Source organism: Lepidochelys olivacea (assembly GCF_965140295.1).
Source record: "Lepidochelys olivacea isolate rLepOli2 genome assembly, chromosome: 2".
NCBI lineage: Eukaryota > Metazoa > Chordata > Testudines > Cheloniidae > Lepidochelys > Lepidochelys olivacea.
This window is the reverse complement of record NC_140412.1, coordinates 37,691,648-37,704,646: the sequence shown is the minus strand read 5'-3', so window position 1 is coordinate 37,704,646 and position 12,999 is coordinate 37,691,648. Positions and strand designations below refer to the sequence as shown.

Below are 12,999 nucleotides of genomic sequence, written 5' to 3'. Positions count from 1 at the left end.
ATTGGTTTTCATAACCATTCAAACCCAAAACAAGTGGCTCTGGTGGTGATACTGGGAAACTGGAGTGTCTAAGGGAATTGCTTGTATGACTTATGGTTAGCTTGTGGGGTGAGACTGAAGTCCTCTCTGTTTGGCTGGTTTGATGTGCCTTAGAGGTGGAGAACCACCAACCTGGGGCTGTGACTACGCTGCTCTAAGCAATTTGTCTTGAATTGACAATCCCAGTTGTGTCCCGCCAAAAGCAGCATTGTTACATTAGTACAGAAAGAAACCTTGGATTTTGGAGAAATTTGTCAGAATGCTTCCACCTCACCATACTCTGTAGAAGTCTGCTGTCCAATTTTTAGTACTACTTGGTGAGCCAAAAACTCAGCTAGTGTAAGTCAATGTAGATCCACTGAGCTGCTGTTAATCAGCATAGTTTCATTTACTTCAATGGACTTATACCAACTGAGGATTTGGCCTAATGTATTTATCTGAAAAAGAAAAACTTTACACAGTTGGAGTAAGATGTCAACCCAAACTGTCTGATAGAAGCCCCGCTCAATATCTTTGCAGGTATTAACAGCTAAAGGGTATGTATGTGTTGGAGGAAATTGTCTAGAATCTAGATTTATTAATCCACACGAAAGGCCATGAGTGTCGGTGACACAAAGACTGTATATAAATTGGATTTTGGGCAGAAGTTTCCCATTGCTACCCATCAGTTCAGCCCCACCAACAGCAACACTACAATTGTCATACACAATGCTCCAAATGGCCACTTATACTTTTCCTGTATCATGTCTTCTAATCCTGTTCAAAGCAAGGTTACACAACATAGTACTTGAAATATTAGAGGCTTCTGGCACCTTATTCACACTAGCTCACTTACTCTTGCTATCACTGTTGCTGCTCCACCATTGGTAGAAGTTTTAGCAGGAAATTTTAGCAAGAATTTCTTAGGCCATGTCTACACTACAAAGTTTTGCTGAAGCAAGTTACGTTGGCATACGCCCACCATTGTTAGCATATCGCTTTTGTGTGTGCATACTTGGCTCCTTGCATCAGCATTGCACATACTCTCCAGAAGTGCTTATGTTGGTGCACCATGGGTAGGTATCCCACAGTGCAGCCCGCCACTGTTCAGTCTTTTGGGTAGTTTTGACAATGCATGGTGGGGTGGAAATGAGTCACAAAGGGGTGACTGGGAGCAAGGGGTCAACTTCCCATGATGCAATGTTGTCCATCTATATCATCTATAGCCCATAATTTTCAAGACATAGAGACATTGTTCTTTGACTGACCAAGAAAGTAGCAGTTTTCTATGATGGCAAAATATACTGGAATTGGAAAAGATACAGAAAAGGGCAACAAAGAGGATTAGGGGTATGAAACAACTTCCATTTGGAGGAGAGATTAAGACTGGGACTTTTCAGCTTGGAAAAGGACAACTGAGGGGGGGAATCTGATAGAGGTCTATAAAATCATGACAGGTGTGGAGAAAGTAAATAAAGAAAATACTGCTTCTCATGACACAAGAACTAGGGGTTATCAAATGAAATTAATAGGCAGCAAGTTTCAAACAAACAAAAGGAAATATTTCTTCACACAGTGCACAGTCAACCTGTGGAACTCTTTACCAGAGAATGTTGTGAAGGCCAAGACTATAACTGTGTTCAAAAAAGAACTAGGTAAGTTCATGGAGGATAGTCCATCAATGGCTATTAGCCAGGATGGGTAGGGATGCAAAACCATGCTCTGAAGTGGCCCTAGCTTGTTTGCCAGAAGCTGGAATGGGCAACAGGATGGATCACTTGTTGATTACCTATTCTGTTCATTCCCTCTGGGCCACTGTCAGAAGACAGGATACTGGGCTAGATGGACCAAAGGTCTGACCCAGAATGGCTGTTCTTATGTTTTTATCTCCACATAAAAGGGTAATAGGAGCTAGTGAGGGCCAAAATTCACAGGAAAGGCTAAATTGATGCAAGACCTTCTCCTCCCCCACCACCCTTACCATTCAGATTACCATCAACCCACGACCCTTAGAGACTTACAGCCACTTAGCAACTGTAACTCCCACCACACATTTAGTACCTTTACACTGCTTGCTGGTCCAGAGTTGCTTTCTGTGGCATTCACCTTGGTGTGTGTTTAATTTTCTCTATTTCTGTAAAATTGCCAGTTAAGACTTTAGTTTGTCTTAAAGCAAACAACTGTTGGCTGTGTGCACAAAAGAGTTAAGTGCTGAGATGCTGAACATCATTGTGCCTAACTTTCAGGCATGTAAGAAAACACTGATTCACAAAGCCTGAGTTAAGCACATAGTCACTTTTGACTGCTATTCACAAAAGACATGCTAGGCAGAAAGCCACCTAAACTATCCAGGAGATGCTGACCAGAGGGCTGTGTGCTAAACCCTGCCCCTCTATAGTCATAGTTGCTTAAGTCCAGGCTGGCGCCTATCTCTGTCAGCGATTTTTCAACTGTGAACCCTCTCCTGGAGCCAGGCGCCTATGCTCTTTTAGCAAAAAGCCAGGGGCAGGGAAGGACCTCTCAACTTTTAGCCCAGTGGTAAGGTATTCAGCTGGGATGTGGGAGAACCCCAGTTCAAGTCCCTCTCTCCTTGACAGGGAGAAGGGTTTTGAACTTGGACCTGTCACATGAGCACTCTAACCACTGGGCTATGGGATATTCTGATATAGAGCTCCCTCACTCTCTCCTCTTAAAGCTGTTGTAGTGTGCAACTGTGGATAAATAGTCATCGGAGCTGGGGAACTGGATCCTACTAGATTGGGCTCCGCACATGACTTAGGGGGCCAAATGCCTATCTTACCCCAGTTTGTGAATAGTTCTGGGGCTTAAGTAAGAGATAGGTATCTGGAGGCCTCGAGGGTGAAAGCAGTACACACATTGAGAGGCAGAAACATAAGTGCCTAGGGAATGTATACTGCAAAAATTTAGGCACTGAGTGAATTTAGATACTTACAGGGTTCAGAGGGAGTTTTGTGCATCGCAGTGGCCCAGAAACTGAAACAGGGACTTAGGCACCTACCTCCTTTTGTGCATCCAGTCTTTTGTACCTGACTTATGTGAGCCAGATTTTGGTTGATGCACTCTCAGAGCTGGTCTATGTGGGGAAATTTACAAACAGAAATACAATTTTACTGCTATAGTCATACCGGTATAACTCCCTACATAGACACTTATTCTGCAATAAGAGTGTCTTGGAAAAAGAGCGCACAAAAGAAGTATTCTAGAAGTAGTGTACGCTTAACTGTACATTAAATTCAAGTTAGTTTTACAAGGTTTATAAATAAGAGGGCAACTAGTCTATCACTAATCAAGACTAACTAATCACTATAACTAGTCTATCACTAATCAAGACTAACGCTGATGTGTTTTGTAAGCAAATAACCCAATCAACATGCATCACACGGAGGTCTGTATTAAAATTGTTCTTTATTGTAAACAAGGTATAAAGTACGACATAAGAAGTATTGTGCAAAATTTTAAAGTAGTCATAAAAGATTACCTAGTACACTATTATCCAACTGTTTAGTTGTCTGTATTTGTGTACTCAACATAATAAGATACAATAGAAAGATGGTTAGTAAAAGTTGATGCATTATTTGTCACAAAAATCTACAGTATTAATTCAAGGCTGGTGTGTTTACTGCCTTATTTTTACTTTACAAATAACTCCTAACTTTCTAATTTAATACAGTATAGATTATATCCTCATTATATAAAGACCATTTATCTCTAATAGAAATCATCTTCAAAAGTGACCTCCACATCAAGTAGCCTAGCATAACATACTTGTTCTTGCCTTCTTAATAAACCCACGTAATTTATTATTCTTATGGTTACATTTTTATTTTTTTTAAACATACCATCTCAGTGTTTATGAAAAATGCGGTGGTATGGAATTTTGAAAGGTATAAAGGAAACCACAAGCAACTTGAAAGCAGAAGCATCATAGGATGCCTAAATATAACCAATTGTAATAATCATGAGCTTTCAAGAGGAATAGCAAAAATAGTATTAGCGTTCTATATTATAATAAATTAATGGGGATTTAGGTACTTTTGGCTCTCTCTAGCCACTCAATCTATTCCATATTTGGACAGTAATGTAAAACTGGCATGACTGACATACTTGATACAGTATTTAATGTATCAAGAGGTGCTGAGCCTCAATGCCCATCTCTCATGATTGGGCTGCAATGTAAATAGAAAAAAAAAAAGTATAAATATCCTATCAAGGAAAGGTGACAGCAGTAGGATAACTGTTTTATACTATTTCGTACAGATGCATTTCTGATCTACAAATCTGTACTATACATTGATATTTCTCTCTAGTCTGTGCTCTACTGAAAACTCATTACGTCTTTGAAAGCTGTAATTGTAGTTGGTTTCAAGAATTATCAGCCAACAGCTCTGCATGACTTATGTCTGACCACTCTATAGTACATACAAATAATCTGCATAAATTCAAAACCCTTCGCTACCTGTGCTGCTCTGCTCTCAAACCTTCAACCTCTTTCTCTTTTCACCAAGTCGAAAAGAAACCTGACATTCCATTATTAGTCACTGGTTCTCTCAGTAGCATTTCCTGTGACCAAGCACAGACTGCCTTTGCCTCTCTGCTGTAATGCCATCAACAGCTGGCACTGAAGAACTACAGACCTGGAGTAGGAGCTTTTATACATCACTGGTGGTATACCATAGTGACAACAGTTAGTTCTGGTAACTTTTCAGGAGTTCTTTCACTGTGCAGGTGTGGATGCAAGTGGCACAACAATGTCATTTAGCTTGCTCACTTCCATTTGCCAGTTTGGTAGCTTCTTAGCTGACAAATGCCGCCGTGCATGCTTTGTTAAATGGTCACTCCTCATGAACCGCCGATCACACATCGGGCAAGCAAACTTCTTCTCACCAGTATGCGTTCTGCGATGCCGAGACAGTTCATCAGATCGTGCAAATCTCCTGTCACAGCCTTTCCAACTACAGCTAAAAGGCTTTTCTCCTAAAACAAAATAGAAACATGAGCATTTATTTAGCAACAATTTTGCTTTTGACTGATAATATGTTTGACTTTTTTATAACCGATTTCTACTGTGACAATCAAGACACAAATAACCAACCAGGAAACCCAGAGACATATAATATTAAGATGGTTTTGACTGTGCTAACTCGAAGAGTCACCATCATTAGGTAGCCAGTTGTACAAAGGGTCAGTGCACTAGCGTTTCATCACTGGAAAGCAGAGTTCAGCTTGTGCTTTATGTTTCAAAACAGTTATATTCTCATCCTTATCTTCATTTATATACATTACGAAACCATGACAGCTTTGTGTGACCAGCACCCACTGTTGAAAATGACGTCTATACTAAAAACAAGAGGGATGTTACATGACAAGGCTGAAGTGCACTAGTAGAGCTGTGTAAACATACATAGCCCCTTATCCTTTACTAGTGTGATTAGATTCACTGCCAGGTTTTTTTTAAAGAACTGCCGGACACCTGAAGGAATGACTCTCTGGGGTGTTAATGTTGAAGGTGAGAATGCTAGTCACCTCTCCTTTTTGAGGCATCCTACCAAAGATTATGCCATGTATTAACACCTACTGGCAAAAGCAAGCAATAGCACTCTGGGACTACCCCACAATGCTAGATTATGTTCAGTCAAGACAAAAAAAAAAATCTTTAGAGATGTACAATGTTAAGATAGCTTTAACTGAAGTAACTAGAAAGGTCACCATTATCAGGAAGCCAGCTGTACAAAGGATTAGTGCACTAACCTTTCACCTCTGGAAAGCAGCAAACATGAACAAAATCACAACTCACTAGAACACTGATAAATATTAGCACAAATATACATGAAAAGCTTTCTTTGAAATTCCTACTATCCACTGCTTAATGACTTACCCGTGTGTGTTCTCACATGGGCCTTCAAATGAGAGCTCTTGAAATAAGTCTTTCCACATCCTGGATAGTTGCAAATGTGGCTTCTTATTCTTGATGAGTCAATTGGTGGAGTGATTTTTGCTGCAGAAGGTGTAAAACCTGGAGCAGGAGCAATAGGAGAGAGTCTAGTGCCATTTGGACTAATGTTTGGAGCCTTTGTGTTCTGCACAACCGGCTGGGGCACAACAAACATAACGGCACCTTTAGGAACTTGAGTTCCCATGAACATCATAGGCTGGCAAAGGGTTGATTGTTGGCTCGAAGGAGTGCTGGGCACTATTGCTGTCACAACAGAGTTGTTAGTAGACAGAGGAACCATCTGGCAAATTACTGGTACAGATGAGACACCACTCGCTTGCACAGCAGGAGAAGATGCTATCATCGATGACTGCTGTACTGATCCAGGAACAGGCTGAGGTCTACTGGTTGAAGTCTGGATCAGGGACAATGGACTGACAGCTAGTGCTGTACTTGTTTTTTCTTCTAAAACTGGAAGTTTGTCACTTTTGTAAGTTGCTCTGTTTGGTGACACAATTGCACAAGGTGGATTTTGTTTTGAAGTTCCATTATTCTGTATATTTATTTCCCTTGAAGTATTGTTCTGATACTTCAACACACTAGCTGCTCTCACTGGACATGTTCTTTGATTACAAAGCTGAGCATCAGCTGTATGGCGAATAACACTTGTTGCTTGAGCTTTCATTGGTCTTGGTGCTGGAGACATTTCAGTCTCTTTAAAAGTTGCTGAAGGAACAGGTTTTGAAATATCAGACAATAATCTACATTGTACAGCAGATGGCGCTGCTGCTGCTGGCAGATGAATTACTTGAGACATCTCAAAATCAGAAGGGCTGTAGGGTGGAGTCAAGCACTAAAAGGGGAAAAAAGATGCAAGTAATGAGACATCTAATCAGCACGATTATTTCTCACAGTTAATGTGATCTAAAAAACTTTAATAAGGCATGTACAATAATAGAATAAAGCTTACAAATGCTGGTATTGCATGAAAGTCAGCTGCACCAGGTAGCAGGTTATCATCAGTTTCTTCTGACATATCAGATGCTGGTGTTATAGGTCTCAGTTCGGCATATTTTTTGAAGTCTGATTTCCAGTTGCAGCTCATGGACATAAGGGCTTCTACGGCTTCAAAATCACTCTTTTCAGTGGTATTGTTCCAGGAACGTCTATTATTGTTTTGCTTTTCAGTAATCATCTCTATTCCTTCCTCCTAAAAGGAAAAAAAGAATATTTTTCAGTTTACGGTTAATTTAACTATTTATCAGTTCCTTCTTTAAAGAAAAATTACAAAAATTAAATGCAACCTGTAAAACATATCATACTTCATAGAACCTATTCAATATTTTTAAAGACACTCTACATTCCTGTTTCCTCTCCTAATACAGTATATAACTTTCATTAAAAGGTTAATATGAAAGAGGGAATCAGACTATCTGATGAATATTGTGTCTGCACAGCTGTCTAGTGAAATTATTTGGAACAAAATACAAAACAGTTTTTGAAAAGCAACAGTAAGTTACTCCCTTACTGCAAGTTTTGAATGACTGAAAGAAAGCTTGTTCCTTAAACTGTCCTTTAGTTATTTTATACTTGCTGTTCCTTTATTCCATCCTGTAAGGATTTTAATTAGGGTACAATCTTAATTTTTTTGTTTGAATAAACTGAAAAGGGACAATACTGAGGCTGAGACACAAAAGTTGACTGACTTGAATTGTGACCTGATAAAGTTTGTCAGACAATATGGAAAATGTTTCTGTTGTTTCATTCTTGTTGTTTTACTCATATCATTTGAATATTAAAAACAGGTAAACACTATTTTGTGTAGCTGGAGGGTGGGGAATGTTTTGGACTCTACAGGATCATATAGCAGCCGCCATTGCTGAAGCAGTTGATTTTAGAGTGCTGATGCACAAACAGATATTTGTGTGCCTGAGCTCATTGGTGGGTGTCCTCAGTGGACAATTCACACTTCAGAAAGCTGTGGCTAACGTGCTCTTGCCAGGGCCCAAACTAGTGGAGCTTCAGCATGCATTAAGATGGAGCTGTTTGATCAAGCTTTTAACCAGCCTCTGGATCATTCTTAGGGGCAGGACAGGTAAGGTTTTATAGATGCTTTTCTAAAGGCCTATGTTTTGCAGATTTTGAATTTTATAAATAAAGAAAAGATGGAACATGTAATCCTCAGAAGATGGACCCTGAGAGGGCTAGGGAAAGGTTGTCCTCATTGGATTCTATAAGGAACTGGCCTATATTAAGAGAGACATGACCAATGAGCAAAAGCAGCAGAGGAAAAAACTGCCTTTGGCTCACAAGGGAGGCAGCAGAGGCTCAGGGAGATCCTCGCTGGCAGACGGATCCTGTGTTTGAACCACGCTCACCTCGGTGAACCTCTGTGACTCACTCTCTCCATGCCTGCACTCAAACCACGCAGTACCGCCCCCGCCTCTCGCCCATTGGTCGCCACGGTCAGGCACCACAGAAGCCGAATGGCTGGCACAGGGCCGAGGCGAGGTTGGGGCGGAGGCATGTGAACAAAGCGTGATCAGCGGCTGGTCCCAGGCACTCGCGAAACGTGGTGAACTGGGGACTGCCGCTCGGCGACCTTTCCCCTACTTGTGCGTCTCTCTCTTCCCCCGCCTCCCTCCCCAGAGGGTGGAGGCTGAGCCAGGGCCCGCCGCCAGGCAGGAAGGGAGCCCGCCTGCTGCAGCAGTGAGCAAGGCTGACAGCCAGCCCGCCGCGTGCTTCCTCGCAGCTCCCGCCAGGCCAGAGCCGCACAGAAGGGAGGGGGCGGCCTCAGTCCACCCCCGCGGCTCCCAGGAGAACAAGGCGGAGACAGCCCCTCCTCTCCAAGGGCTGGGGCCGAGAGGTTCAGCACCACCACACCCGACGCTTTCCCGCGCCGCAGCTCGGGTTACCACAGGGAGCCCTAGGAGGGGCCACGGCTGCTCCGGGGGGGCTCTCAAGGGAACGGAGACAGGGCGCTCCCTGTTCCCAGGCTGCACAAGAACCATTCGCCCAACAGGCACAAGCCCTGTCCGGAGCCTGAGCCCGCCCGACGTGCCCGGGGACTCTTGCATGGCGGGAGCTGGCCACAGACTCCCTCGCCCCGCCCGCCGCCTTCAGCCGGTCTCGTCTCATCTCACCCACCCCCGGCTGACCTCCAGCCCCCACAGCCTCGCCCACCGGCTTGTCCCAGCCTCATCCCTCCCCGTCCCGATCCCCCTCCCTGAGCCTCGCCCACCGCCTTCCTCAGCCGCGAGGGAATCCCGCAGCGTCTCCGGCGCCCAGCCCCCACTCACCGCCCCTTTCCCTCACAGGCCCTCTCAGTCTTTTCCCGTCACCCCAGTGCAGTCCGCCCCCGACCAAACCCTCCCCACCCACCCCTCGCTCTGTCACACGCACCCACCTCCCCGCCCTCCAGGCAGGGCTCCCCAACTACCCTCATCCTAGCGGCGTGAGCCCATAGCTCCCGGTACACGCCACGTGCCCCCTCCACTCGCCACAGGCCCCCCAGCAACCTCTCCCCGCCAGCGCCCGCAGACCGATGCCCTGACATCCAGTTCCCCAGTAACCTCCCCCAAACAGCCCCCCCGACTGCCTCCCTCTCTGCCATCCCCTCTCCGCAGATCACCACAGGTTCCCCAATAACCCTCCCCTAATCCCTCCCCCCTCTCTGCAGATCAGGCTCCCCAGTAACCTACCCCAACCAGCCCCCCCCCCGACTGCCTCCCTCTCTGCCATCCCCTCTCCGCAGATCACCACAGGTTCCCCAATAACCCTCCCTAATCCCTCCCCCCTCTCTGCAGATCAGGCTCCCCAGTAACCTACCCCAAACAGCCCCCCACCTCCGACTGCCTCCCTCTCTGCCATCCCCTCTCCGCAGATCACCACAGGTTCCCCAATAACCCTCCCTAATCCCTCCCCCCTCTCTGCAGATCAGGCTCCCCAGTAACCTACCCCAAACAGCCCCCCACCTCCGACTGCCTCCCTCTCTGCCATCCCCTCTCCGCAGATCACCACAGGTTCCCCAATAACCGTCCCCCAATCCCTCCCCCCTCTCTGCAGATCAGGCTCCCCAGTAACCTACCCCAACCAGCCCCCCCCCGACTGCCTCCCTCTCTGCCATCCCCTCTCCGCAGATCACCACAGGTTCCCCAATAACCGTCCCCCAATCCCTCCCCCCTCTCTGCAGATCAGGCTCCCCAGTAACCTACCCCTGCCTCCCCCTCTGCCATCCCCTCTCCGTAGATCACCACAGGTTCCCCAAATAAACTTCCCCCGACTGCCTCCCTCTCTGCCATCCGCTCTCCGCAGATCACCACAGGTTCCCCAATAACCCACCTCCGACTGCCTCTCTCTCTGCCATCCCCTCTCCGATCACCGCAGGTTCCCCAATAACCTTCCCCTAATCCCTCCCCCCTCTCTGCAGATCAGTCTCCCCAATAACCTACCCCAGCTCCCCCCACCCACTGCCTCCCTCTCTGCCATCCCCTCTGCAAATCAGGCTCCCCAATATACCCCCCTCTCAGCCATCCCCTCTCTGCAGCCCACCAATAACCTCCCCGCAAGACCCCGATTCTCTCTCCAGATCCCACAAGCTCCCAGTAACCTCAGCCCCAGCTCGATTCCTCCTCTGCCACCACAGGATTCCCAGCAACTCCTCCCCGCAGCTCCCCAAAGGGAATCCCTTGGGGCATCGTACCCCAGACAACATCTCTCCCCCTCCATCCTCCCCGGGCCGAGCCCCTTCTCCTCGTGCCCCGCCTCACGGCGCGTATCCACCTCTCCCCAGGTGCAGCTGATGCGGGGAGGGCTCGCTGGGCACCAACCCCCCAGGACTAGGGAGCGGGAAGAGACGCACTTACAGCTGGCTGGTAGAGGGAAGCTGCAAAATTCAGCATGGCCCTGCTGGGAGGCGCCGTGGCTGGGAGCTGCTCTGATGCTGATGCTGCAGCTGCTGACAAGAGCCTTCACCCCAGGCGCTCTCTGGCCACTGCCTTGATTTTCCTCTTTTTGTTCGCAGCTGCCCATTCGGCTGCTGGTTCCACCAGCCCGGCGTAGGGGGAGACCGGAGCTGGCCGCGGCCAATCCGCGGCAAAGGTGTGTGAGGCGGCGGCCAATGGCGAGCGGGGGCACGCGTGATCAGCGGCTGCCCAGCGGCATGGAGAGCGTGTCAGCTCTGCGTGTGCACTAGCCCCGGCAGCGTGTTCCCGACGCAGCCCTTGGGTAAGTCCCGACGAGGGCTGAGTCAGTGTCACGTCTCCTCTGTCTCCCTCTCCGGATCCATGTGGGAGAGGCGCGCCCGAGCGGGGGAGGGGGCAGCAAGATACTTCCTGTCAAATGAGATCATACCGCTGGGGGAGGGGAGGGCATAGATCATGTCTCCGCATCTACCTTCTCATCCGACTAGCCGGGGCTTGTCCTTGCACCACTCCCGAGGTCTCAGGTTGGGTAGGGGGTACTTTGTCCAGATTTTTTTCGAGGCGGGATCTCCTGTGGGAGTCCAAATGGCTGTACCCAAGTGATATCAAATGGAGCAGTTTATAGTCACCAGTAATAGCTGCTATTTATTATTTTATTTATGGTCTCCATTTGAGCAAATATTAACCAGCTTTTCACTGCAACTCCACTGTGAGGTATGCAAGTATTATTATCTTCATGTTACAGATAGGGGACTGAGGCACGGAAAGATTTGTGACCCCGGGGGTGAGTGTGGCAGAGCCTGAAAGAGATCTCATACCCAGCCTTAACAGGACCATCTGATACTCTTACCATTTGAGTGGGTTGGTCAGTGTGATCCATGGAGGCTACAAGTTCCAATATTTGTTGCTCCTCTGGGGCCTTCAATGGTATCAAAGGAAACAGCTGCTCAGGCTCCTACCTGTGTGTCACCACTCTAAATCCAGCCTAGGTTTGAGTCCCAGGGACAATGAATTTGCAGTTCATAGTGTAGAACCAGGGACATCTACGTCGAACACATCACCAGCCACCGACAGTACCAGGAGTGTGAGCCGGTACAACATTGTGCATCAACTATGGGAAAGGGACTGAGAGACTTTTTCCATTGGACCATATGAACTGGAACCATAAACTCACTGAACATTAAATCCCACCAAATGAGGGTAAATCCATCCTCATCATCGTATCCACTCATACTTCACACCTGAACATAGCCATTATATGAACAACATAAACCCAAATCTCAATGTCTGTACTTTGATCTGTTAAACTTTTACCCCCAATCGGGGAGATTGCAGATTATGTATTCCTTACACCACCTGTTTCTAAACTGAATTTCGCACCCCTTGATAATCTGTACCTTATTCCCTGATAACCAGAAACTTCTATGCTTAAACTCTGTACCATTTTCTTTTTACTTCAATGTCATCTTAGTAAAATTATTAAATGTGAGTGACTTTAATCATGTGTAGAACCCAGCTAAAACCTCAGTCCTATCCTAGGCTTTAGCCTGCTACTGGAACACTCTATACTACAGATGGCAACTGTGTCAGAGGATAGCCTTGGTGTAATTAGGTTCATTCAGCTGTCTTCCTAGTGGCTTGGCCCTTAATGAACCCACATCCAAGGCAGGCTCTACTTGTCCTAGCTCCCTTACTATTATTGATACTCAAAGGGGAAGATGATAACTCAGTGTTTTTCACACATGCTTGTTGGGAGCAGGCCTTGAGAAGAGGCAACTCATGGCTTGATTTCTCCTACTAGGAAGTTGGGACAATAACTGTAAGGCCAGCCTCATCTTAATCGGAGTGGTGCAGCTTATGTGGCAGTTAGTACCTATTTTACAGGTTCTTATATTGTTACCAAAACTGTGATATCTGAGTGCCTTGCATATATTAATGTATTCTCATAACACCTGTTATTTAGGAAAGTATTACTAGTCTTTTCAGATGGACACACAAAGAGATTAAGTGACTTTGCCAAGATGGTACAGGAGGTCTGTGGCAGAACTGTGAACTGAAACTAGAGTCACAGTCTAACACCTTAACCACAGCATGTGCTGCTCTGCC

The 12,999-nt window shown here is 46.4% G+C and overlaps 1 protein-coding gene across 3 annotated transcripts; it reads right to left on the bottom strand.

Moving 5' to 3' along the window:
- Positions 1 to 3,474: 3,474 nt before the first annotated feature.
- On the bottom strand, positions 3,475 to 11,263 carry KLF10 (KLF transcription factor 10). Of its 3 annotated transcripts, none has more exons than XM_084618087.1 (4): positions 10,837 to 11,263; positions 6,942 to 7,181; positions 5,915 to 6,824; positions 3,475 to 5,013 (listed from the first exon to the last, which is right to left on the bottom strand). In XM_084618087.1, the coding sequence occupies exons 1-4, from the start codon at positions 10,870 to 10,872 to the stop codon at positions 4,754 to 4,756; spliced, it is 1,446 nt and encodes a 481-aa protein (XP_084474213.1). In that variant the 5' UTR covers positions 10,873 to 11,263; the 3' UTR covers positions 3,475 to 4,753. The 3 variants fall into 3 exon arrangements, with proteins under 3 accessions (XP_084474213.1, XP_084474212.1, XP_084474211.1); XM_084618086.1 differs by lacking the exon at positions 10,837 to 11,263 and adding an exon at positions 10,581 to 10,795; XM_084618085.1 differs by lacking the exon at positions 10,837 to 11,263 and adding an exon at positions 8,887 to 9,092.
- Between the last annotated feature and the right edge of the window lie 1,736 nt (positions 11,264 to 12,999).